The sequence below is a fragment of the Alosa pseudoharengus genome, unplaced genomic scaffold, assembly GCF_046254945.1.
Source record: "Alosa pseudoharengus isolate Yale_2024_CS ecotype anadromous, Long Island Sound unplaced genomic scaffold, YU_APseudo_1.1 YU_APseudo_1.1_scf_7, whole genome shotgun sequence".
NCBI lineage: Eukaryota > Metazoa > Chordata > Actinopteri > Clupeiformes > Clupeidae > Alosa > Alosa pseudoharengus.
Window position 1 is genome coordinate 30,971,424 of NW_027468859.1, and position 24,280 is coordinate 30,995,703.

General features: G+C 41.2%; 1 protein-coding gene across 3 annotated transcripts in view; it reads left to right on the plus strand.

Moving 5' to 3' along the window:
* The first annotated feature begins 23,348 nt into the window (after positions 1-23,348).
* LOC143109378 (uncharacterized) overlaps positions 23,349-24,280 on the plus strand; it is a 28,783-nt gene continuing 27,851 nt past the window's right edge. For all 3 annotated transcript variants that reach the window (XM_076272092.1, XM_076272090.1, XM_076272091.1), the window contains exons 1-2: positions 23,349-23,421; positions 23,808-24,131. In XM_076272092.1, coding sequence (XP_076128207.1) covers positions 23,364-23,421; positions 23,808-24,131 — 382 coding nt within the window. In that variant the 5' untranslated portion in view covers positions 23,349-23,363. The remainder of the gene's footprint in view (positions 23,422-23,807; positions 24,132-24,280) is intronic.

Sequence of the window (24,280 nt, forward strand, 5' to 3'; positions counted from 1 at the left end):
TTGTTTTTTTTTCTGTCAATTTTGAATATGTACATATATTTCAAAATATATTGTGAAAATATTTGTCAAATATTTTTTTGTGTATGGGGAACATTATATTAATATGAACACTTACTGTTACAGCTATAGAAATGGCAGAATCATTGTGAGGTGGGCTACACGCTTCACAATGACAGCAAAGAGTTGTCATCGTTATGTGCTTTGTCCATCAGACAACGCAGCTTTCTGCAGCAAGACACGCATGCTGATTGACTTGGTTCCACTTCCTATATACCACATAACGATAATACTGGAAATTTAAATGAAGGATCAATATTCGGTTTTCCTTTATTTAATTTTAAAATATTCGGTCCTCGGTCGGGTATATTTTATAATATTTTATAACATATCATTAATGGCACTTCCAAAAGTTTTTATTAGATAGATTGGTGCTGGGTAATAAGTCTTAGTGAATGTCTGATAACAACTCTTTGCTGTCATTGTGAAGCGTGTAGCCCACCTCAAACATGGGACTGCCATGTGGCTCACACTGTCCATTCACTTCCCCCTATTGATGGACATTGCTAGGCAAGCTTCAAAGTGCCTCATAAACAAACCACAGTATATCGGTTTCTAAATCTGCAGTCAGCAAGTCCCCAAATAATGTATGCAAGATCAGCCACTGTTTCCAAATAGGAAATGTGACTCAACTGTACAATAGTTCAAAGATTACCCAAAAAGAAAAAGTTAAAGGCTATATTGGGTAAAGTTATACTGATGTCCCTGACTCTATAGCGATGTTAACTGTTCTTTTGTGACACATTATGTTACAATATTACAATAAATTGTGAATGCTATTCTACAGTATGTTGCCACTGTCATTCCACAATCTACCCCAAACTCTTTTGCAACCAATAAACATGATTCTCTGAGATTGTAAAACATTTATATATGGCTTGGTGACACCTATACAGGTAAATTCAGAGATTCTTAGAAAAGTGTATGGCTCCATTCTCTAACAACTTGTAAAGGGACTTTGTGCACAATCCCAGATACAGGACAAAAACAAGGAAAAGTGTACACACTCCTTGGTATTTTCTTTTCTTGATTTTATTTTCTCATAGTTTGGCAAGACGTTATGACCTTGATTGTTCTTCCTCAGATTCACTGCAAACACAGGCATTGCACATGGTCTAAATCACCTGGCCTACAGTATAGGGGGGAGCCAGCTCAGTGACTCATTAACCCTTACAGGTATGGCAGGCAAGCTTGTGGCGTGACTAATGCCAAACAAATGCATAAGAACATTATAAGAAACATTAGTAGAACTTTATATAAGACCAAAACAGATCTCTAGTGTATACAAATGCAGATTTGAAAAAATATAGTTAAATCAAACTGTAAAGTTCCCTGGTGGTAGATCTAAAAAGCCTCTCTTTTTAAAAGCTGACTGTCTATGTTCCCTCCTCTTCGGTGGTTTTTGACTTGTTTTATACCTATGAACCTCCAAATTTGTTTAAATGAACCGCCAGGGGACTCTTATCATGATTGTTTCTGATGTTGCTTCTGTGTTCACATTCTTGTCTTCAGAGCCCTGCGTGTTTTTCCTATATATGCTTTCCCACAGGGACATTTGATCAAATATACCTAATTAGTAGTGCTGCATGTGATTTTTCCTTTAACCCATAGTTCTTTTCCTGTTATAGGGTGATTAAAGGAGTGACATTTGTGTGTGAAATTGTCCTTTGCTCAGTGCCCACATGGATAATTTCCATCTGGAAATATTGCGGTGTTGGTGCAGGTGGGCAGTCTGTTTTCATAGTGTCTGATGTTGTCTGGCCTCTTGTAGAAAATGAAAAATATAATATAAAATATAATATATACAAAAAATATATTTTGACAAAATATATATTGACAAATATGACAAAAATATATTTTTTTGACACTTATAATATATATTAATATTATATTAACAATATAATTCAATATATTTTTCCAAATAATTACTCTTACCGACCTACACTCCATCAGTCTCCATAGCTTAACATGGCAAAAGTCAATCCCCTACTAATCTTATCTTTCTTAAACTGCTGTTCCATGTCCCACCCCCTTAAATTATAGTATAAACAGATTAAATTGAAACAGTGATGTATCGCTTGTGTAGCAGACGTTGCTGCCATTGCACAAGGCTATTGACCATTCATTTGGGTCCAGACCAGAGCAGAGTGTGTGCAGACTGCAGAGTGCCATTGGACCTGGGCCAGCTTCCCTGTGATGGACCTGGACCAACTTTCTTATGATGAGCCTGGACCAACATCCCTGCGATTAACCTGGACCAGCTTCACTGTGATGGACCTGGGTCAACTTCCTTATGATGGACCTGGACCAACTTCCCTGTGATTAACCTGGACCAGCTTCACTGTGATGGGCCTGGACCAGCTTCCTTATGATGGACCTGAACCAGCTTCACTGTAATGGACCTGGACAAACTTCCCTATGATGGACCTGGAATAAACAAAGCAGAAAAAATATTTTGCAGCTTATTGTATAAAGGTTTAAACATGGCGAGTTTCTCAGAAATGTAGGAAGAAAAAAAAAAACAGTCTAACGACAACTGACAGATCTGTATTGCCTAATAGCAAGCTATTTTTTTGTATTTTACCTAGCCTAGCAGCTAACATTAGCACTAATTACCATGGCAAAAAGATTGCTAAATGAGCTTCAAAGCTATATCAACTATTGGGTCTCTTCTTGGTAATAGGCTAAAGCAGTCACTTTTGTTTGTTGTACATCTTCCAGGAGTGACCACCATTTTGGTCCAGGACCGTCTTTACAATGTTGGTCCAGGATCAACATGGCGATGTTGGTCCAGGATTAACATTGTAAAAACGGTGCTGGACCAAAATTCTAAAGACGGTCCCTGACCAACATTGTAAAGACGGTCCTGGACCAACATTGTAAAGACAACATTGTAAAGTCGGTCCTGGACCAACATTGTAATGACGGTCCTGGACAAACATGACAATGTCGGTCCTGGACAAACATGACAATGTGGGTCCTGGACCAACATTGTAATGACGGTCCTGGACAAACATGACAATGTGGGTCCTGGACCAACATTGTAAAGATGGTCCTGGACCAACATTGTAATGACAGTCCTGGACAAACACGACAATGTGGGTCCTGGACCAACATTGTAAAGACGGTCCTGGACAAACATGACAATGTGGGTCCTGGACCAACATTGTAATGACGGTCCTGGACAAACATGACAATGTGGGTCCTGGACCAACATTGTAAAGACGGTCCAGGACCAACATTGTAATGACAGTCCTGGACAAACACGACAATGTGGGTCCTGGACCAACATTGTAAAGACGGTCCTGAACAAACATGACAATGTGGGTCCTGGACCAACATTGTAAAGCCGGTCCTGGACCAACATTGTAATGACGGTCCTGGACAAACATGACAATGTGGGTCCTGGACCAACATTGTAAAGACGGTCCAAGACCAACATGGCAACGTCGCTCCAGGACCATGTACAAACAAAAGCTACTGCTTTAGCCTATTACCAAGCTACATTAGTAGTCCAAAAGTGTGCTCCTTAGCAAGTTAACTAACATAACACCGGCTTGGCACTTCACATAGTTGCATGCTGCACCTACCTATTAGCAAGCTAATTTTGTAGCATAAATTTATGTTCCCTAGACTAGCCTCTAACATAATAACAGCGGCACCAGGATTGCTAAATGAGCTTCAAAGCTACTTCAACTACTGTATCCCTTCGAAATAAGTTATTTAAAAGATGCATAGCCACTGAATTACCTATTAGGAAGCTAATGTATTACAGTAAATGTATGGTCCCTAGCCTGGCAGCTAACATCAGACAAATATGGAACCAAGTCAACTAAAACGAAAATAAAAAAAATCTAAGGTGCATATATTCAGATTCCACTCAGAATTACTTTATTTTACAACTATTTTACACAAAAAATATGTAAGGACCTACCTTTATTGAGATACAAGTTGGTGATCCACTGGTTGTTTCTGGAGGGAAATTTCAAAATGGCAATGGGAGAAGCAGAAGACTCACATTGATGACATCACAAGGCTGTGATTGGTTAAAGAGTTGTTGGTCCAGGACCGTCTTTAGAATGTTGGTCCAGGAACAACTGTTACTTGAACAAATCACGGTCACCTCCTTGCACTGGCTCCCAGTTGTTTTTAGGATTCAGTTTAAAGTTTTATTATTTGTTTTTAAGGCACTTAATGGGCGGGCCCCAATCTACATCACCGACCTTGTACAGCACTACTCAGTTCAAAGGTCGCTGAGATCCTCAAACATCCTCAACATGTTGAACGAGTGTCCTGTGAAGTGGGATTCAAACCAGGTACGGGCCGAGCTAGAGATGCCCATGTTTGTGACTATAGAGAGAAGGATGCGGGAACATGAGCTTTGCAGCCTTTGGGCACTTTGACAATGATTGCAAGAAGTTACACAGGTTGTTCATAAGTTATATATACATATATTCTGTATATATTTCACTTGTAAAGTGACACACAAAGACTACCAAACAGTGAGTGGTGGTTTATCTTTAGATTGGTTAATAGCAGCATGCACATTAACAGACATGGTGGAAGTGGCTTCTCTCTTTTATGGGTGTGCATATATGTCATCTCTTTTATGATGTGTTGCTGTCCTCTGTGCATGAGAGCTCTCAGAGCCACCAACAGATAGACAGACAGCTTCACATTCACACAAAACAGGCTGCATTTTGGTCTATGGATAGATGGCGCTGTTGCTAATCTAGTTAATCTACCCACCCCTGGACAGATAATGACTTCCATACAAACGTCCTATGGTCATTTCAGTTTACTTTCTGGTTGGTTTGATTTTCAGAAAAACAAAATGATAAAACAATACTTTTATTTTACGATGTAAAATTATGTGAGTTTTTCCCTGCATTATATTTTTGCAACGTCTTTGACACATTCTGGTCGCGGTCAAAATTGACATGTTTTTAAAATAACAATAACGTTGGTTCTACTTCATTGATCCGAAACCAGCTTAATTTGATTCCTGAAACCTCCCCCTTTGACAGACACCAACGGCACCTCCGGACAACGAGTGTAAATCTGTTAAAGTTAGTCATTTCCCAAGGGTGCTTCAGCCCTGTGCCGCTGGAGTTCTAAGGGTTAACATTCTTTTTTTTCTCTTTAACCGGTTTTGCCAATACTCACTATACTGGAAGTGCATTTTAACAGCAATGTATAGCAGACATCCCAACCTAACCTACTTAGATACTGAAATTCAGATGTTTGTTCAATAATGTCTAAGTACACCAAATAAGGAAGGCCTATTGATAGAAATTGTTATAGTAAAATATGTAGATTTTTTTTCATGTAGCCTTGGCAACTAGCCATCTTGTAGCCTATAGGCCTGAGTAATATGCAAATGAAATTACACTTGTTAAACTCACCTCAACAAGTCTTTTGCAATCATTTAACCCGCCGTGAGCAATGCTAAAGTTGCTGTTACAAACAGTGCAGTGTGCAAGATTATCATTATGTTTTAATCTTTTGAGACAATTGGGTACGCTTTTGTGTAGTCTGATGTGAAATGGGTCTTAAATCTTCCTTTTTGAGGGGCACTGACGCTGCCATGACGCTTCTGTTCCTAGATACACTGACTGAACTGATTAATTATGTTTGGGAGAAAAGAGATATAAGCACTTACACTGAAAACGGATTGGTTGATTTAGCAAAACAGACCAGGATGCTCTCTGTCTTGGATGCGCTTCAGGCAGAAACGCACCACTCCTCTCTCTCTCCCTCTCCTTTGTGTGCGCATTAAGCTATGCACACGCGATTTGAAGCAAAGATTCTAGAATCTTTGATTTGAAGTCCGGTCTGGCTTGCGTGCTCTTGTTCGCTCTACTGTAGGTTCCGGGAGATTTTATGTAATTTGCGGGCGTCAAAATTGTTTTTTTTTCTGTCAATTTTGAATATGTACATATATTTCAAAATATATTGTGAAAATATTTGTCAAATATTTTTTTGTGTATGGGGAACATTATATTAATATGAACACTTACTGTTACAGCTATAGAAATGGCAGAATCATTGTGAGGTGGGCTACACGCTTCACAATGACAGCAAAGAGTTGTCATCGTTATGTGCTATGTCCATCAGACAACGCAGCTTTCTGCAGCAAGACACGCATGCTGATTGACTTGGTTCCACTTCCTATATACCACATAACGATAATACTGGAAATTTAAATGAAGGATCAATATTCGGTTTTCCTTTATTTAATTTTAAAATATTCGGTCCTCGGTCGGGTATATTTTATAATATTTTATAACATATCATTAATGGCACTTCCAAAAGTTTTTATTAGATAGATTGGTGCTGGGTAATAAGTCTTAGTGAATGTCTGATAACAACTCTTTGCTGTCATTGTGAAGCGTGTAGCCCACCTCAAACATGGGACTGCCATGTGGCTCACACTGTCCATTCACTTCCCCCTATTGATGGACATTGCTAGGCAAGCTTCAAAGTGCCTCATAAACAAACCACAGTATATCGGTTTCTAAATCTGCAGTCAGCAAGTCCCCAAATAATGTATGCAAGATCAGCCACTGTTTCCAAATGGGAAATGTGACTCAACTGTACAATAGTTCAAAGATTACCCAAAAAGAAAAAGTTAAAGGCTATATTGGGTAAAGTTATACTGATGTCCCTGACTCTATAGCGATGTTAACTGTTCTTTTGTGACACATTATGTTACAATATTACAATAAATTGTGAATGCTATTCTACAGTATGTTGCCACTGTCATTCCACAATCTACCCCAAACTCTTTTGCAACCAATAAACATGATTCTCTGAGATTGTAAAACATTTATATATGGCTTGGTGACACCTATACAGGTAAATTCAGAGATTCTTAGAAAAGTGTATGGCTCCATTCTCTAACAACTTGTAAAGGGACTTTGTGCACAATCCCAGATACAGGACAAAAACAAGCAAAAGTGTACACACTCCTTGGTATTTTCTTTTCTTGATTTTATTTTCTCATAGTTTGGCAAGACGTTATGACCTTGATTGTTCTTCCTCAGATTCACTGCAAACACAGGCATTGCACATGGTCTAAATCACCTGGCCTACAGTATAGGGGGGAGCCAGCTCAGTGACTCATTAACCCTTACAGGTATGGCAGGCAAGCTTGTGGCGTGACTAATGCCAAACAAATGCATAAGAACATTATAAGAAACATTAGTAGAACTTTATATAAGACCAAAACAGATCTCTAGTGTATACAAATGCAGATTTGAAAAAATATACAGTTAAATCAAACTGTAAAGTTCCCTGGTGGTAGATCTAAAAAGCCTCTCTTTTTAAAAGCTGACTGTCTATGTTCCCTCCTCTTCGGTGGTTTTTGACTTGTTTTATCCCTATGAACCTCCAAATTTGTTTAAATGAACCGCCAGGGGACTCTTATCATGATTGTTTCTGATGTTGCTTCTGTGTTCACATTCTTGTCTTCAGAGCCCTGCGTGTTTTTCCTATATATGCTTTCCCACAGGGACATTTGATCAAATATACCTAATTAGTAGTGCTGCATGTGATTTTTCCTTTAACCCATAGTTCTTTTCCTGTTATAGGGTGATTAAAGGAGTGACATTTGTGTGTGAAATTGTCCTTTGCTCAGTGCCCACATGGATCATTTCCATCTGGAAATATTGCGGTGTTGGTGCAGGTGGGCAGTCTGTTTTCATAGTCTCTGATGTTGTCTGGCCTCTTGTAGAAAATGAAAAATATAATATAAAATATAATATATACAAAAAATATATTTTGACAAAATATATATTGACAAATATGACAAAAATATATTTTTTTGACACTTATAATATATATTAATATTATATTAACAATATAATTCAATATATTTTTCCAAATAATTACTCTTACCGACCTACACTCCATCAGTCTCCATAGCTTAACATGGCAAAAGTCAATCCCCTACTAATCTTATCTTTCTTAAACTGCTGTTCCATGTCCCACCCCCTTAAATTATAGTATAAACAGATTAAATTGAAACAGTGATGTATCGCTTGTGTAGCAGACGTTGCTGCCATTGCACAAGGCTATTGACCATTCATTTGGGTCCAGACCAGAGCAGAGTGTGTGCAGACTGCAGAGTGCCATTGGACCTGGGCCAGCTTCCCTGTGATGGACCTGGACCAACTTTCTTATGATGAGCCTGGACCAACATCCCTGCGATTAACCTGGACCAGCTTCACTGTGATGGACCTGGGTCAACTTCCTTATGATGGACCTGAACCAGCTTCACTGTAATGGACCTGGACAAACTTCCCTATGATGGACCTGGAATAAACAAAGCAGAAAAAATATTTTGCAGCTTATTGTATAAAGGTTTAAACATGGCAAGTTTCTCAGAAATGTAGGAAGAAAAAAAAAACAGTCTAACGACAACTGACAGATCTGTATTGCCTAATAGCAAGCTATTTTTTTGTATTTTACCTAGCCTAGCAGCTAACATTAGCACTAATTACCATGGCAAAAAGATTGCTAAATGAGCTTCAAAGCTATATCAACTATTGGGTCTCTTCTTGGTAATAGGCTAAAGCAGTCACTTTTGTTTGTTGTACATCTTCCAGGAGTGACCACCATTTTGGTCCAGGACCGTCTTTACAATGTTGGTCCAGGATCAACATGGCGATGTTGGTCCAGGATTAACATTGTAAAAACGGTGCTGGACCAAAATTCTAAAGACGGTCCCTGACCAACATTGTAAAGACGGTCCTGGACCAACATTGTAAAGACAACATTGTAAAGTCGGTCCTGGACCAACATTGTAATGACGGTCCTGGACAAACATGACAATGTCGGTCCTGGACAAACATGACAATGTGGGTCCTGGACCAACATTGTAATGACGGTCCTGGACAAACATGACAATGTCGGTCCTGGACAAACATGACAATGTGGGTCCTGGACCAACATTGTAATGACGGTCCTGGACAAACATGACAATGTGGGTCCTGGACCAACATTGTAAAGATGGTCCTGGACCAACATTGTAATGACAGTCCTGGACAAACACGACAATGTGGGTCCTGGACCTACATTGTAAAGACGGTCCTGGACAAACATGACAATGTGGGTCCTGGACCAACATTGTAATGACGGTCCTGGACAAACATGACAATGTGGGTCCTGGACCAACATTGTAAAGACGGTCCAGGACCAACATTGTAATGACAGTCCTGGACAAACACGACAATGTGGGTCCTGGACCAACATTGTAAAGACGGTCCTGAACAAACATGACAATGTGGGTCCTGGACCAACATTGTAAAGCCGGTCCTGGACCAACATTGTAATAACGGTCCTGGACAAACATGACAATGTGGGTCCTGGACCAACATTGTAAAGACGGTCCAAGACCAACATGGCAACGTCGCTCCAGGACCATGTACAAACAAAAGCTACTGCTTTAGCCTATTACCAAGCTACATTAGTAGTCCAAAAGTGTGCTCCTTAGCAAGTTAACTAACATAACACCGGCTTGGCACTTCACATAGTTGCATGCTGCACCTACCTATTAGCAAGCTAATTTTGTAGCATAAATTTATGTTCCCTAGACTAGCCTCTAACATAATAACAGCGGCACCAGGATTGCTAAATGAGCTTCAAAGCTACTTCAACTACTGTATCCCTTCGAAATAAGTTATTTAAAAGATGCATAGCCACTGAATTACCTATTAGGAAGCTAATGTATTACAGTAAATGTATGGTCCCTAGCCTGGCAGCTAACATCAGACAAATATGGAACCAAGTCAACTAAAACGAAAATAAAAAAAATCTAAGGTGCATATATTCAGATTCCACTCAGAATTACTTTATTTTACAACTATTTTACACAAAAAATATGCAAGGACCTACCTTTATTGAGATACAAGTTGGTGATCCACTGGTTGTTTCTGGAGGGAAATTTCAAAATGGCAATGGGAGAAGCAGAAGACTCACATTGATGACATCACAAGGCTGTGATTGGTTAAAGAGTTGTTGGTCCAGGACCGTCTTTAGAATGTTGGTCCAGGAACAACTGTTACTTGAACAAATCACGGTCACCTCCTTGCACTGGCTCCCAGTTGTTTTTAGGATTCAGTTTAAAGTTTTATTATTTGTTTTTAAGGCACTTAATGGGCGGGCCCCAATCTACATCACCGACCTTGTACAGCCCTACTCAGTTCAAAGGTCGCTGAGATCCTCAAACATCCTCAACATGTTGAACGAGTGTCCTGTGAAGTGGGATTCAAACCAGGTACGGGCCGAGCTAGAGATGCCCATGTTTGTGACTATAGAGAGAAGGATGCGGGAACATGAGCTTTGCAGCCTTTGGGCACTTTGACAATGATTGCAAGAAGTTACACAGGTTGTTCATAAGTTATATATACATATATTCTGTATATATTTCACTTGTAAAGTGACACACAAAGACTACCAAACAGTGAGTGGTGGTTTATCTTTAGATTGGTTAATAGCAGCATGCACATTAACAGACATGGTGGAAGTGGCTTCTCTCTTTTATGGGTGTGCATATATGTCATCTCTTTTATGATGTGTTGCTGTCCTCTGTGCATGAGAGCTCTCAGAGCCACCAACAGATAGACAGACAGCTTCACATTCACACAAAACAGGCTGCATTTTGGTCTATGGATAGATGGCGCTGTTGCTAATCTAGTTAATCTACCCACCCCTGGACAGATAATGACTTCCATACAAACGTCCTATGGTCATTTCAGTTTACTTTCTGGTTGGTTTGATTTTCAGAAAAACAAAATGATAAAACAATACTTTTATTTTACGATGTAAAATTATGTGAGTTTTTCCCTGCATTATATTTTTGCAACGTCTTTGACACATTCTGGTCGCGGTCAAAATTGACATGTTTTTAAAATAACAATAACGTTGGTTCTACTTCATTGATCCGAAACCAGCTTAATTTGATTCCTGAAACCTCCCCCTTTGACAAACACCAACGGCACCTCCGGACAACGAGTGTAAATCTGTTAAAGTTAGTCATTTCCCAAGGGTGCTTCAGCCCTGTGCCGCTGGAGTTCTAAGGGTTAACATTCTTTTTTTTACAAGGAAGAGTGGAGAACACACACACACACACTTCTCTCTCTCTCTCTCTCTCTCTCTCACACACACACACACACACACTCTTACTCACACACACACACACGCACACACACAAACGCACACACACAAACACACATTCATTCCTCACACACACATATCCTCACCCCTCTCTCTCTCTCTCTCTCACACACACACACGCTCACCCGTCTCTCTCTTTCTCCCTCTCTGTCTCTCTCATACACACACACACTCTTAGTCACTCACACACATACACAAACACACCTTCATCCATCTCACACACATACACACACACACACACACACACACACACACCTTTCATGGAAATAAGAACTGGATTCCACTTGTTTCCCTTTTCCTCTTTTTTCTATTGTTTTACAAAAATTAAAATGAGAGCACAATTTAGCATGTGCATGCAATTTTGTAAAATGGTTATACACCAAAACATATCTTGCAATGACCCCTCCAGAGATGAGATGATTGTCAAAATCAGGAGTATGCGCACCACAACAAAAAAAAACACTGGTGACGGCGCACCATAACATACAAGTTTGTATGCCCCTTCCAAACTGCGTTAAAAGGGTATATTTATCAGCCAGAATTTCACATTTTTCCCGGGGGAGACACCCCCGAACCCCCCGTAATATGATCAGCACCACCTCTCACAAAATACTATCAACGTCCCTGCTACCGGTCCGTCAGAAATATGACAACTGTTGTCCAGTCCGTTATGTGAAAAATGTTGCTGTAGACTGTTTGGACAGCAAAGAGAGATTACAGCCTAATAATAAAAACAGCTGCTGGAATTCATTTCTGTGTGGGCCTGAGTTATAATATGTGACATAATGTACTACATTTTCATTGTGTGAAATTGTGCACCAGCCTGCACAGCGACAGCAAAGAGAGAAGCGCTGGCTGCACGCGCACCTCACTTGCACACGCAAACGCGCCAGTCGCGGTCAGGGGGAGGGGGGGCCTTTTTTGATATTGTGCACAGGGGCCCATATTTGTTTAATCCGTCCCTGCGCACCATACTCCAAAAAACACTGGTGACGGTGCACCATAACACACTGTAACTCATTGATATGACTGCACACACATAGGCTTAGGCCCAAATACATAAAAAGATTATCACTTACATCAGAGCTGCATTTTCCTGACATTCTCACATACTTACAGTATGGCAAATCCCACGAGTCTGTCCCATTGAGCTCCTCAGGTAGCTTTTTATTAGTTTCAATTTAGAAAAAGAAGAGGCCACTGTCACTGGGCTGGTCAGAAAAGACATGAAAACAGTACAAACTTCCCCAAAGCTCAAAGTGATGCATCTGTTCTCGATTATCAGCATCTTCATCAGCTCCTGCACTGCACTTCATTTGGGAAATACACACACACACACACACACACACAGTCACACACACATACTGCAGGAGTATCACTCCTCCTCTTGTGACTTGCACGATGTTTCATCAACGTTTTGACCTGAGCTTTGTATCTATTCTGAGACTGTGAGAACATGGACTGTAGTGTAGAGAGTGACCCACCACAACAGGATGATGACGTGTGGTTTTAACTTCAGTTCCCAACAGAAACCTTTAACACACAGTGTGGGGAGGGGAGGTAATGAAGTAATGAAGTCACAGACCCACACAACCCATATATGTTTCACCCCAGACGATGGCATGAAGACTGACTGCTATCAGAGACTTTCTAATGTGGAGACACATCACTCAAAAATACTCCATAGAAATGCATGGGGCTAGTTTGTCACGCCAATATGGCCGTTGTCTACACATATCCCACCCCTTCCTCAGCAAAACGTCGACATGTGAATACGTTGAGCCAATCATGTGGTGTGATGTGAATACATTGAGCCAATCATATGGTGTGTTGTGAAGACATCGTGCCAATCATGTGTTGTGATCTCGCCGCTGGAGCAAGATTGGTGTCGTGAAGCCTTGGGCACGCGCATTTCTGCTGAAATGGATGCCCGACGAGTGCCCAAAAAGCGTTGTCAAATGGCCGCCGAGTGGAGGGACTTGCCTAAAAGGACTTTGCTGCTATTCATTTGTACTGTAGGCTGCATGTTAACTAGATATTAACAAGTGTTGTACATCACCTCTGAGTGTAAACATGTTCACTCCTGAGTCCAGAGAGGAAAATACAGACACTGATAATGACCATATCAGAAGTACAGACACTGATAATGACCATCTCAGAAGTACAGACACTGATAATGACCATCTCAGAAGTACATACACTGATAATGACCATCTCAGAAGTAGAACAGACAGCACAGTGTGGAGAAAGGAACTCATGGCAAAAGAATAAAAAAAAAACTGAGTTGTTCATTGGTCAGTATGCAGCGCTGTGTCATCTTATCAGGAAGTGATGTATGTGCGATTGGCAAACAAGTTTTCGTCACCACCTGTGTGAGGCTCATAGCAGAGACACACCAGCTCAGAGATCAGAGGAAATGGCAAAGCTGCACAACCCAACAGTGGGACTACTGCTGACTGTGCTGCTGCTACTGCAAGGTGAGACCAGGACAGACATATTACAGGATGGTTCATAAACATGTCTCATACCTCAGGGTTGTGAAAGCCTCTTAAAAAAAATCCACAGGCTTTGAAGGTGATTTAGATAGACTAAAATAAAATCATTCATAAAATGTAAATACAATGTGCACAATTTTAAATAAAATGTCATGTTTTATAATTTCTCTGGAATGTTTACACTTTCCAGGTACCAGAGGAGACTCTGATGTCACTGTGTTCTCCAGTAAGGGAGGGGGTGCCACTCTGCCCTGTAACAATGTGATCTCATATTACCCAAACTGCTCATCAACTACTTGGACCTACAGCAGAGATGGAGTGAATGTTGTTGCAGAAGTCGCCCTTGGGAAAATCATACCAGGTATAACCAAAGTGAAGAGACTGAGTCTACTGCCTAACTGTTCTCTCCACATTACTGATGTCACCACTCAGGATTTCGGACTCTACACCTGTCGGCAGTACCAAAATGGAGGATCTCAATATGGACCTAATGCTCCAGTTCATCTCTCTGTTCTTAGAAGTAAGTGTGATAAATCAGACACTCTCACTGAAAAGCTTTAGCTTCTGCTTTGGCATCACATTTCATATCCAACTGCACGTATGGGTTATTATATGTATTACTTGAAGAGATGCATAAAACATCACTGCACAAGACACGTTCTACACACTGTAGCAAGCTGTAATGATGTGATCCATTATTTAATTAATTTCCTGTTAATATTTGGTTATTCTTAGTAATTAGTATTTTATTCTGGTGTGGTTTATTGATTTATTGATCTGTGTTCCTGTTTTGATTTTATTATGACCGCTGCGCTAACTATGGAGTGTAATATGTGCCAAAATGTTCAAACAATACTTTTCAAATTCAAACAAAAATCAATTAATCAAAATATCAAATACAACATTAAAACAATATAATTACATTTTATATTGCCAAACAATATAATTACATTTTGAATGTGAATGAAATTGTGACTGTCCACCAATAGTGGAGTTGAGTGAAAGGTTACACACACACACACACACACACACACACACACACACACACACACACACACACACACACACACGGGCATTCACATACATACATACATGCACGCACACACACATGCATGCACACCATTACCCCCCCCCCCCCCCCCCCTACACACACACACACACACACACACACACACACACACACACAAACAAACACACATGCACACACACACACACACACACACACACACACCATTATCCCCCCCCCACACACACACACTCACAAGTGAATACACACACACACACGCACACACACACACACACACACACACGCACATATACACTAAAGCAAAACCTGGCACAGAGCCGGAGCCAGGTGTGTAACAGGTGTGTCTGTAGCAGTAACAGGTGTGTCTGTTTTTATTTCTCCCTGTTGTGTAGTTTACTCACATGAGAGCCAAACTGACAGTGATGTGAATCTGGAATGTTCCCTGCACATCTATACAGACAGTAACAGTGTAGCTTGTTTTAAAGATGTCCGTCTGAGCTGGGTGGATGACGGAGGGGCTGCGCTGCAGAACACCAGCAGCCTCCAGATTAGAAGAGTATCTCCCTGTGACATCACACTGACTGTGAAACCCAAAGATCCAAACCCCACTCACTCTCAGAGGACATGGAGATGCCAGCTGACCGCAGAAGGGCAGGTTCAGACTTCTGTCTCCCACACAGTCAGGGTGGCAGGTCAGTGATTGTGCTTCTCTTATGTGAAACATATGTTGTGCTCTAACATCACATTCAATATAATCTCCAACTCCACATCCACCAGACTTCACTATTCTTCAACCTTTGCAGTGAAACCAACTAGAACTCCAGTGGTGACGAGAGGACCTGCACCACCACAACCAGCACCAATTCCAACTCCAGGTTCTCCATCTCATCTGGGTAAGTGTAGAATGGCACCAACTCCAACATCTCAAGCAACTCCACTACAGCCTACGTCAACTCCACCCAAAACAGCACCCACTCCTACTCCAACTGCTGGTTCTCCATCTCATCTGGGTAAGTTTGGAAGGGTACCCATCTTATCTTGTGTAATACAGCAGAAATGGGTATTGCACCAATAAATCAAAGCCTGGCAGGTGCGTAGATTCCAGTGTAATGTAATATATATATTATATATGTATAACATTATATGGTTATGGTTATATTACATGTATATGTGCCCAGAAACACCACCAACACCCTCAGCATCTGTATGTTCTGAATCTGTAGCAGCATCTGTCCCATGTAACTCCTCATCATCCCATTTCTCTTACTCACTACTGAGTATTACTTTACCCCCCCCCCCCATCTCTCTCCTCCTTTAATTAATACTTTATATGTTTTATTTAGTATTATAAAATATGTCTTTCTCAGTCTCAGTCTTCCTCTCTGCTGAGTATTCATTTATACTTCTTTTTTTTATAATTTATCATTTAATAATTTATATTTTAGAATTGAGTAATTTAACTCCCGCTGTCTCCCCATCTCTCAGCCTTACTTGCTGCTCTCAGCACTACTGGGCTGCTAGCTGTTGTGGCTGTTTGTGTAGCAGTTCTTCTGGTGAAGAGGGCAAGAGCATGTAAGTGTCTGAGATCCATCTGTGATATTGCAGTTTATAACACTGGGAAAAACCTAATTAGTTGATTCTATTCTGTTTACTTTGGTGTCCTGTCCTCATGTACCGCAATGAGCAGGTGGAACCAGAGATGGACAACTGACCCCGACAGGCACAGTGAGTCAAACACACATCACCTGTCTCCTCCATTAAATACATCCCAACACAGACACACATCAACTGTCTCCTCCATCACATAGAGCTCAACCTAGACAGACACATCACCTGCCTCCCTAGTTACACTCATCCCAACCCAGGCACACACATCACCTGTCTCCTCCATTACAGTAAATACATCCCAACACAGACACACATCAACTTTCTCCTCCATCAAATAAATACCAACCCAGGGACACACATCACCTGCCTCCACCATCACATAGAGCCCAACCCAGGCACACACATCACCTCTCTCCTCCGTCATAGAGCCCAACCCAGGCACACACATCACCTCTCTCCTCCGTCATATAGAGCCCAACCCAGGCACATGCACACATCACCTGTCTCATCTGTTCAGCTCAGACACACATTGACAGTATTACTCTTTCCTCTTGCTATTATAAATATCAGAGAAGTGTTCTGGGACCTCATAGTGCACTAACCAACCCAACCCCTGTGCTTTGTTCAGTGTGGCTTATTACCATGTAGAGTTCACCTAGCGTGTAGAGTTCATGAGAGAGCATTTCTCTAGTTCTGTAAGACCATATGGGCATTATGGGCAGCCGTGGCCTACTGTTTAGCGCTTTGGACTTGTAACTGGAGGGTTGTCGGTTCGAACCCCAACCAGTAGGTACGGCTGAAGTGCCCTTGAGCAAGGCACCTAACCCCTCACTGCTCCCCGAGCGCCGCTATTGTAGCAGGCAGTTCACTGCGCCGGGATTAGTGTGTGCTTCACCTCACTGTGTGTTTACCAACCTGGTCTCATTAGGGAAACGTTCCCCTGGGAACGTTTTGGCAAACCTAGCCAAACGTTCCACCAGACACGTTTCTGAGGTGCAAACTAGCCAGCAACCCAGCGGGGGTGCTAAAGAGAGACGTTTAGACGTTGTTTACTACAGTTAGGTCTGGTCAGACTAAATTGTAGCTTACACAAGCTCAGCAGTATTCTTTGGTTAGCAAACCAAAGTTTCGGATTAATAGTGCCTATATCTCGCTACGCTTTACAAAATATAAGGGCACAAACCCTGAACTGCCGTCTCAGACATAATTTGTGTGAGAAATGTTCTGTGAGAAACCTATACTGTATGTCTTTTCTTGTTTTTTTATATTTTTTATAGTTGAATAAACATGTTTGGACTCAAAGCCTGTTGTGGTTTTATTGTGGAAACAAATACTCAGCACCATCATTTCCCTCCTGCACTTACAGCCATATTCCAAGTGTGCAGGTAATATACTGAAGTGGGCTAATCCTGCATTTGAGATGTGTACAGTTTATTTGTGATGTTGAATTAGCTCACAATGGAAGAGTGTGCTGGCCTGGCCTGTTATAAGGGCTTATGGCAAAGATGTACTGGTTTAAAAGTATACTGGTTAGAAAGTATACTGGTATTAAAGTATACTGGTATTAAAGTATACTTCTTGTCTTCTCTTTATCTCTCCTCCTTGTCCCTCTACTGGTGACTGATGTGGGTTAAGTTAGATGTGGCGGGCCTTGGATACACACACCATCTCTCTGTCTCTCTCTCTTTCTCTCTCTCTCTCTCACACACACACAAACACATACACACTTACTTTGTGTTGCTGCAAGATTTCAGCTTTTCGACCTGAGCTTTGCAGAAGTATCTATTCTGAGACGTGCAAGCATTAACTGCAGTGTAGAGAATAACCCTGGACAAAAGGATGGGGACGTGTGGTTTAACCACAGGTAGGTGTGGAGGTGAAGTCTGCAGAACCCTGCAGCAATCAGACACCCACGTGACTAGAAGAATGGGGCATGGGGACATTTTAAAATGTGTCTGGGAGATCTGACGAGAGCTGGTCAAAAGACACACTGATTTTTACACATACAGTTCAAGGTGTACAGTCAGAGACGTTGCTACTTGTGTTTACATTCCAAGACTGCCTACAGTAGGCTACGTCACATCTATATGACGTCCCATTGCCGGGGATGCATCAGAGTGCATTAGTGTTTAGTACAAAAGATATGTGGTCACATGCCTGACCACTTCGTCAAGTGGTTTGAGCGATCGCAGCACAATGCGTCTTTGTGGATGATTACACTTTTATTTAGCTCTGTCCACTTGTGATAAAATCACCCAAGACGGATCTTAAAAACAAGTATAAATCCGCATGAAGACCGTTTTTCTGTTTCTGTTCTGTTTTCTGTTTCCCTACTACTAAATATTAGCAAGGGTTACTGTAGGCCTACATCTGAAGTCTTGCCATAAACAGCTTGACTCCTGATGTAAGGACACTTTTAACTCTCAACAGTGGACAAGAACAGCATGAAAAAATAAACTAACATTGATGCACAAATAAAATATAAAAACAGAACAGTCTAAATATACTGTGGTTTGGTTACATTGGTCAGTGTGTGGTGCCATGCCATCTTATGCAGAAGTGATGTGTGTGTGACAGGCAGATTCATTTTCATAACCCCCTCTGAAGCTCAGCGCAGAGACACACCAGCTCAGACTGTGGCTTTTCCCCAAACTCACACATCATCACACCAACCTGCCATATGAAAGAGGCTAAAATGCATTTAGCACCAGTGTCCTGTTAGCATTAGCACACCTCTTTAGCTGTTCCACTGAACATATCCCTCTGATCAATGGGCATACTACCCTTGCCCCAATAACCCTTACTCCAATTCCAGGCTATCAAAATAAAGTGAGCTGCATTGGGAGAAGCAGAAGCTGTTTCTGAAATCAATGATCAAGGCCTGCAAAACATAACCCCGTGTGAGTGTAGAGACACAAGCTGACCACCTGTGGATACAGAAGCATCTGTGACCGTCAGTCTTCTTCTGTGGTCTGATGCTATAGTGAGCTCATTGTGGTTGTTCAAAGAGGTTGCGTTACATGTTTTGGTTAATCCCATTGATTAATTTACTGGTTACAAAAATTACATAGTCAGTAAGGATTACATTTCAAAGTAATCTGACCCAACCCTGGTTCTCAGTCACCAAGAATAGCATGTGGACAGGTCTTAGACATGTTGTGCTCTCAGTCACCAAGAATAGCGTGTGGACAGGTCTTGGACATGTTGTGTTCTCAGTCACCAAGAATAGCATGTGGTCTTGGACATGTTGTGTTCTCAGTCACCAAGAATAGCATGTGGTCTTGGACATGCTGTGTTCTCAGAGTCACCAAGAATAGCATGTGGACAGGTCTTGGACATGTTGTGTTCTCAGTCACCAGTAATAGCGTGTGGACAGGTCTTGGACATGCTGTGTTCTCAGTCACCAGTAATAGCGTGTGGACAGGTCTTGGACATGCTGTGTTCTCAGTCACCAAGAATAGCATGTGGTCTTGGACATGTTGTGTTCTCAGAGTCAGAAAGAATAGCATGTGGTCTTGGACATGTTGTGTTCTCAGAGTCACCAAGAATAGCATGTGGTCTTGGACATGCTGTGTTCTCAGAGTCACCAGTAGTAGTGTGTGTGCAAGGTGTTACTTTTTAGCTGATATAAAGGTGTCTATTCTGAGATATCAGTTCTCAGAACCACAAACCACACAGGACGGTCGGGAAGGTTTTCACCTCGTCTCACACGCACAAACAGCACATAGCTACATTCACAGGAAGGTTGTAGAAGGTCTGAAGGCTGTAGAAGGTCTTGACTGAGTCACATTCAGTTAGCTCTCTCTCTCTTATACACACACACACACACACACACACACAAACACACAATGAAAGATAGCTCTAGAAAGTGTGCTGTGTGATGTTTATAATGGTGTATTTGCCTATGATGTTGTTGCACACCACCTGCAGCACCAGAGCTCATTGATCTTTAGTGATGTTGAAGGTACATGCTGGAATAAAATAAGTTATGACTGTGACACACTCCCTTTAACACTCCACTGAATAGAATATGCACAATAGCAGACATGGGCAGTATTTGAACTAGATGTACCGCAGAGCGGTACAAAATATGACCGCCGCCCAGTCCAGCACATTTTTTCCACAAAAAGAAATCACGCTGAAAGGCCTATATGATTCTAACTGTCTCACTAAATTGCATTATCCACACTCAATTCTCACTGGTATCTGCTAGACAACAAGTACCAAAACATGATTAGTTCATAGATTTCACATGTAAAATTCATTTTATACAACCCCACCTCCATCTTGCCTGTTTATAATTCTGAGAAATTCTTGATTGTTTGTGTTATGTTTATGTTATGTGTGTGTGTGTGTGTGTGAGTGTGTGTGTGTGCGTGCGTGCTTGTGTTTGTGCCTGCGTATGTGCCTGTGCATGCAAGCGTACATATGTCTACTGTGTGAGTATGTGTCATACGTATGATTACTGTGAATGTATGTGTGTGTGTGTGTGTATCTGTGCACATGTGTGCACATGAAATGGGTTAACATGACCCCTGGAGGCAAACATACAGAAAAAAATGGTCATCCTAGGCCCTACAGTTCTCAAGATATTCACAGAGAACTGTGTCTGCCCTACCCTCCTTTCGGGGGGTCCAGTCCAGCGGGGGGGCTACAGATCAAAACGAAAAATGACGGTTCCATGCTATCCATGTGGAGGTACATGCCCACCAAGTTTTGTGTACCCCGGTCTTTCAGTGTCCCGGGAATCCTTGTTGGTGTACGTCACTAAATGTACACATAAATTATTTTATTGTAAGGCCCCCCATGAACGAAAGTACACAAACCTTGGCATGCATTCGGGGGGTGTCATAATGATCCTACACTTTTAATTTCGTGCAGTTTTGACCTTGTCAGCCAGAGATATTGTGATGAAAACACCTAATTTTTTGCTTTTTAATTTTTAACTAGGTGGCGCTATACATAAAATAAGTGGTAATGGGATGGGTTGACATGCCCCCTTAAGACCAACATACATAAAAAAGGTGGACCTCCTAGGCCCTACGGTTATCGAGATATTCACAGAAAACTGTCTCCGGCCACCTACAGGCCAGTTGGTGTATAGTAACATAAATGAATTTATTGTGTGGCCCCCCATGAACGGAATTCCACGAAACTTGGCGTGCATACAGAGGGTGTCATAATGATCGATCCTACACTTCCAATTTTGTACAGTTTTGACTTTGTTAGGTCACAGATACCTTCAATTACAACACCTCATTTTTACTTTTTTGTGTTTAACTAGGTGGCGCTATACATGAAATGAGTAGTTATGGAATGGGTTGACATGGCCCCTTGAGATCAACATACAAAAAAAAAATGGTCCTCCTAAACCCTACGGTTTTCGAGATATTCACAGAAAACTGTGTCTGCCCTACCCTCCTTTCGGGGGGTCCAGTCCAGCGGGGGGGCTACAGATCAAAACGAAAAACGATGGTTCCATGCTATCCATGTGGGGTTACATGCCCACCAAGTTTCGTGTACCCCGGTCTTTCAGTGTCCCGGGAATCATTGACAGAAATTTGGGCATGCGAAAAAGAAAAAAAAAAAAAAAAAAAAAAAAATCTGACTAAACCTATATGACCGCCGCTTCGCTGCGCGGCGGTCATAATTACATGTATTAGAAATATGAATACAATTACTTTAGGGTATTTTGTCAGTTGTATTTTTTGCAGGATTGGAAAAAATCTAATGTAGTTTGTAACAAAATACTTTGAGGGATTGTATTTAGAGTATTTCAAATACTTAAATACTTAAATCTGTCAATTATTTCCAGATATTCATCACTCAGTTCAATATACTACCTGTAACCATGACAATAGGCTATGCTTATCATAGTCGCTTGATGGTCTTTTGTCCCCCATGTTGCCAGTCATGTATGTAGGCAATAGACGATGCATTATAGCACAAAAAGGGAAATGCATTTCAGTTTAAAAAGAGAACGACCTGTTCAATTTGCTGTACTACTTTCATTGGTTACGGAAAATTATGGTGGGTAGTTAGTTTCCCTTGTTACTGTTGATTCCACTGTTGTGAAGCCTGCTTGTTGTCACTTCAATCATCGTTTATATTGATATGGGACGGGGATTAAACAGTTTTACCAGCTTTACTTCATAGGAGCCCCAGTGTACAGAATTAATAGCCCCCTGCCAGCCATTCAGAAAATAGTATTCTTGTCTTATGGGGATAAGTTTTCAATATGCCTTGTAGTTTCCTTTAAAAGTTGGTATACCATGATTATTGTGTGGGTCAAATTACTAGCTACTTGTATTTTATACATTTTCACATCAGCATTTTGTTTTTTATTTTGTTTCATTTCATGAGCCAGTATTTGTAGTTTGTAAAAAAATAGTTTTTGAGGTATTTGTGTCCACCTCTGCTGTATATGCATGATTTCACTGACACACCTTTGCTGTGTTCTCCAGTGTTGGAGGAAATGCCCTGCTTCTGTGTGTAAAGTATGTTTCTTCAAACTACTCCTACATGGCTAAATAGCAGCTCTAGGCCTACTTTATAATTGGTATCTCATGGACAGATCAGGTGCAGAGCTGAGGAACAGTCTACCACAGACCCACACAACCCATATATGGTTCATCATACCTAGACGATGGCATGAAGTCTGATTGCTATTCATTTGTAGGCTGTATGTTAAATAAATATTATAAAGTGTTGTACGTCATCACTTCTGAAGTCGACACCATCAGGAAACAAGTTCTACTGATTCCAGAGAGGAGAGCAGAAACACTTTTAATACGTTTCTCAGGAGCAGAGCAGACATCACAGTGTAGAGGAACTGATGGAATCTGTCTATAGATGCTGTAGTTGTGGTATAGAGGTCAGTATGCAGCACTATGTCATCTTATGAGGAAGTGGTGTGTATGTGTGACAAGCAAATAAACTCTCAACACCCCCTATGTGAGGCTCATAGCAGAGACACACCAGCTCAGAGATCAGAGGAAATGGCAAAGCTGCACAACCCAGTGGGACTACTGCTGACTGTGCTGCTGCTACTGCAAGGTGAGACCAGGACATTGACACATTAGAGGATGGAACATGTGTCTTGTACCACAAAAAGCCTCTTGAAACAGGTTTCATGGGCTTTGACAGTGATTTGGATAAACTTATTTGGATTTGGATAAACTTAAAAAATATCATTACAATGTACAGATATTTTAATACAATGTTATGCTTCATTGCTATTTAGAGGGTGTTAATAATGTTCACTTTCCAGGTACTGATGTCATCCTACAGTTGCTGAGTGACATTCAAATGAGTGGACAGTGACTGTCAACTCATTTGAAAGTCACTCATCAGCCGTATCAGAAAAATGTGCAGTGGTCTCTTAATTTTTTCCTGAGCTGTATATATTTTTTAATTAAAAGTTAACACTTTCCACTTTCCAGGTACCGGAGGAGACTCTAACACTGTGTTTTCCAGTGCTGGAGGGACTGCCACTCTGCCATGTCATAGTTACCAACATTACCAAAGCTGCTCATCAGCTACTACATGGGCCTCCAAAGGGTACAGAGGGAATGCTGTATTCACCTTTGAGAAGAACAGACCAGATAACACACCCAGATCTGAGAGACTGAGTCTGCTCCCTAACTGTTCTCTCCATATTACTGATGTCACCACTAAGGATGCTGGACAGTACACCTGTCAGCCGTACCAAAATGGAGGATCTCAATATGGACCTAATGCTCCAGTTCATCTCTCTGTTCTCTCAGGTAAGTGTGCTAAATCAGACACTCTCACCGAAAAAGTCTGCTTTAGCATCATATTTCATATCCATCGGCATATATGGGTCATTAGTTGTATCAGAACAGATAGAGCCTAGGATAAAACCATAAGACATGTACACATGTAGCAATTACCG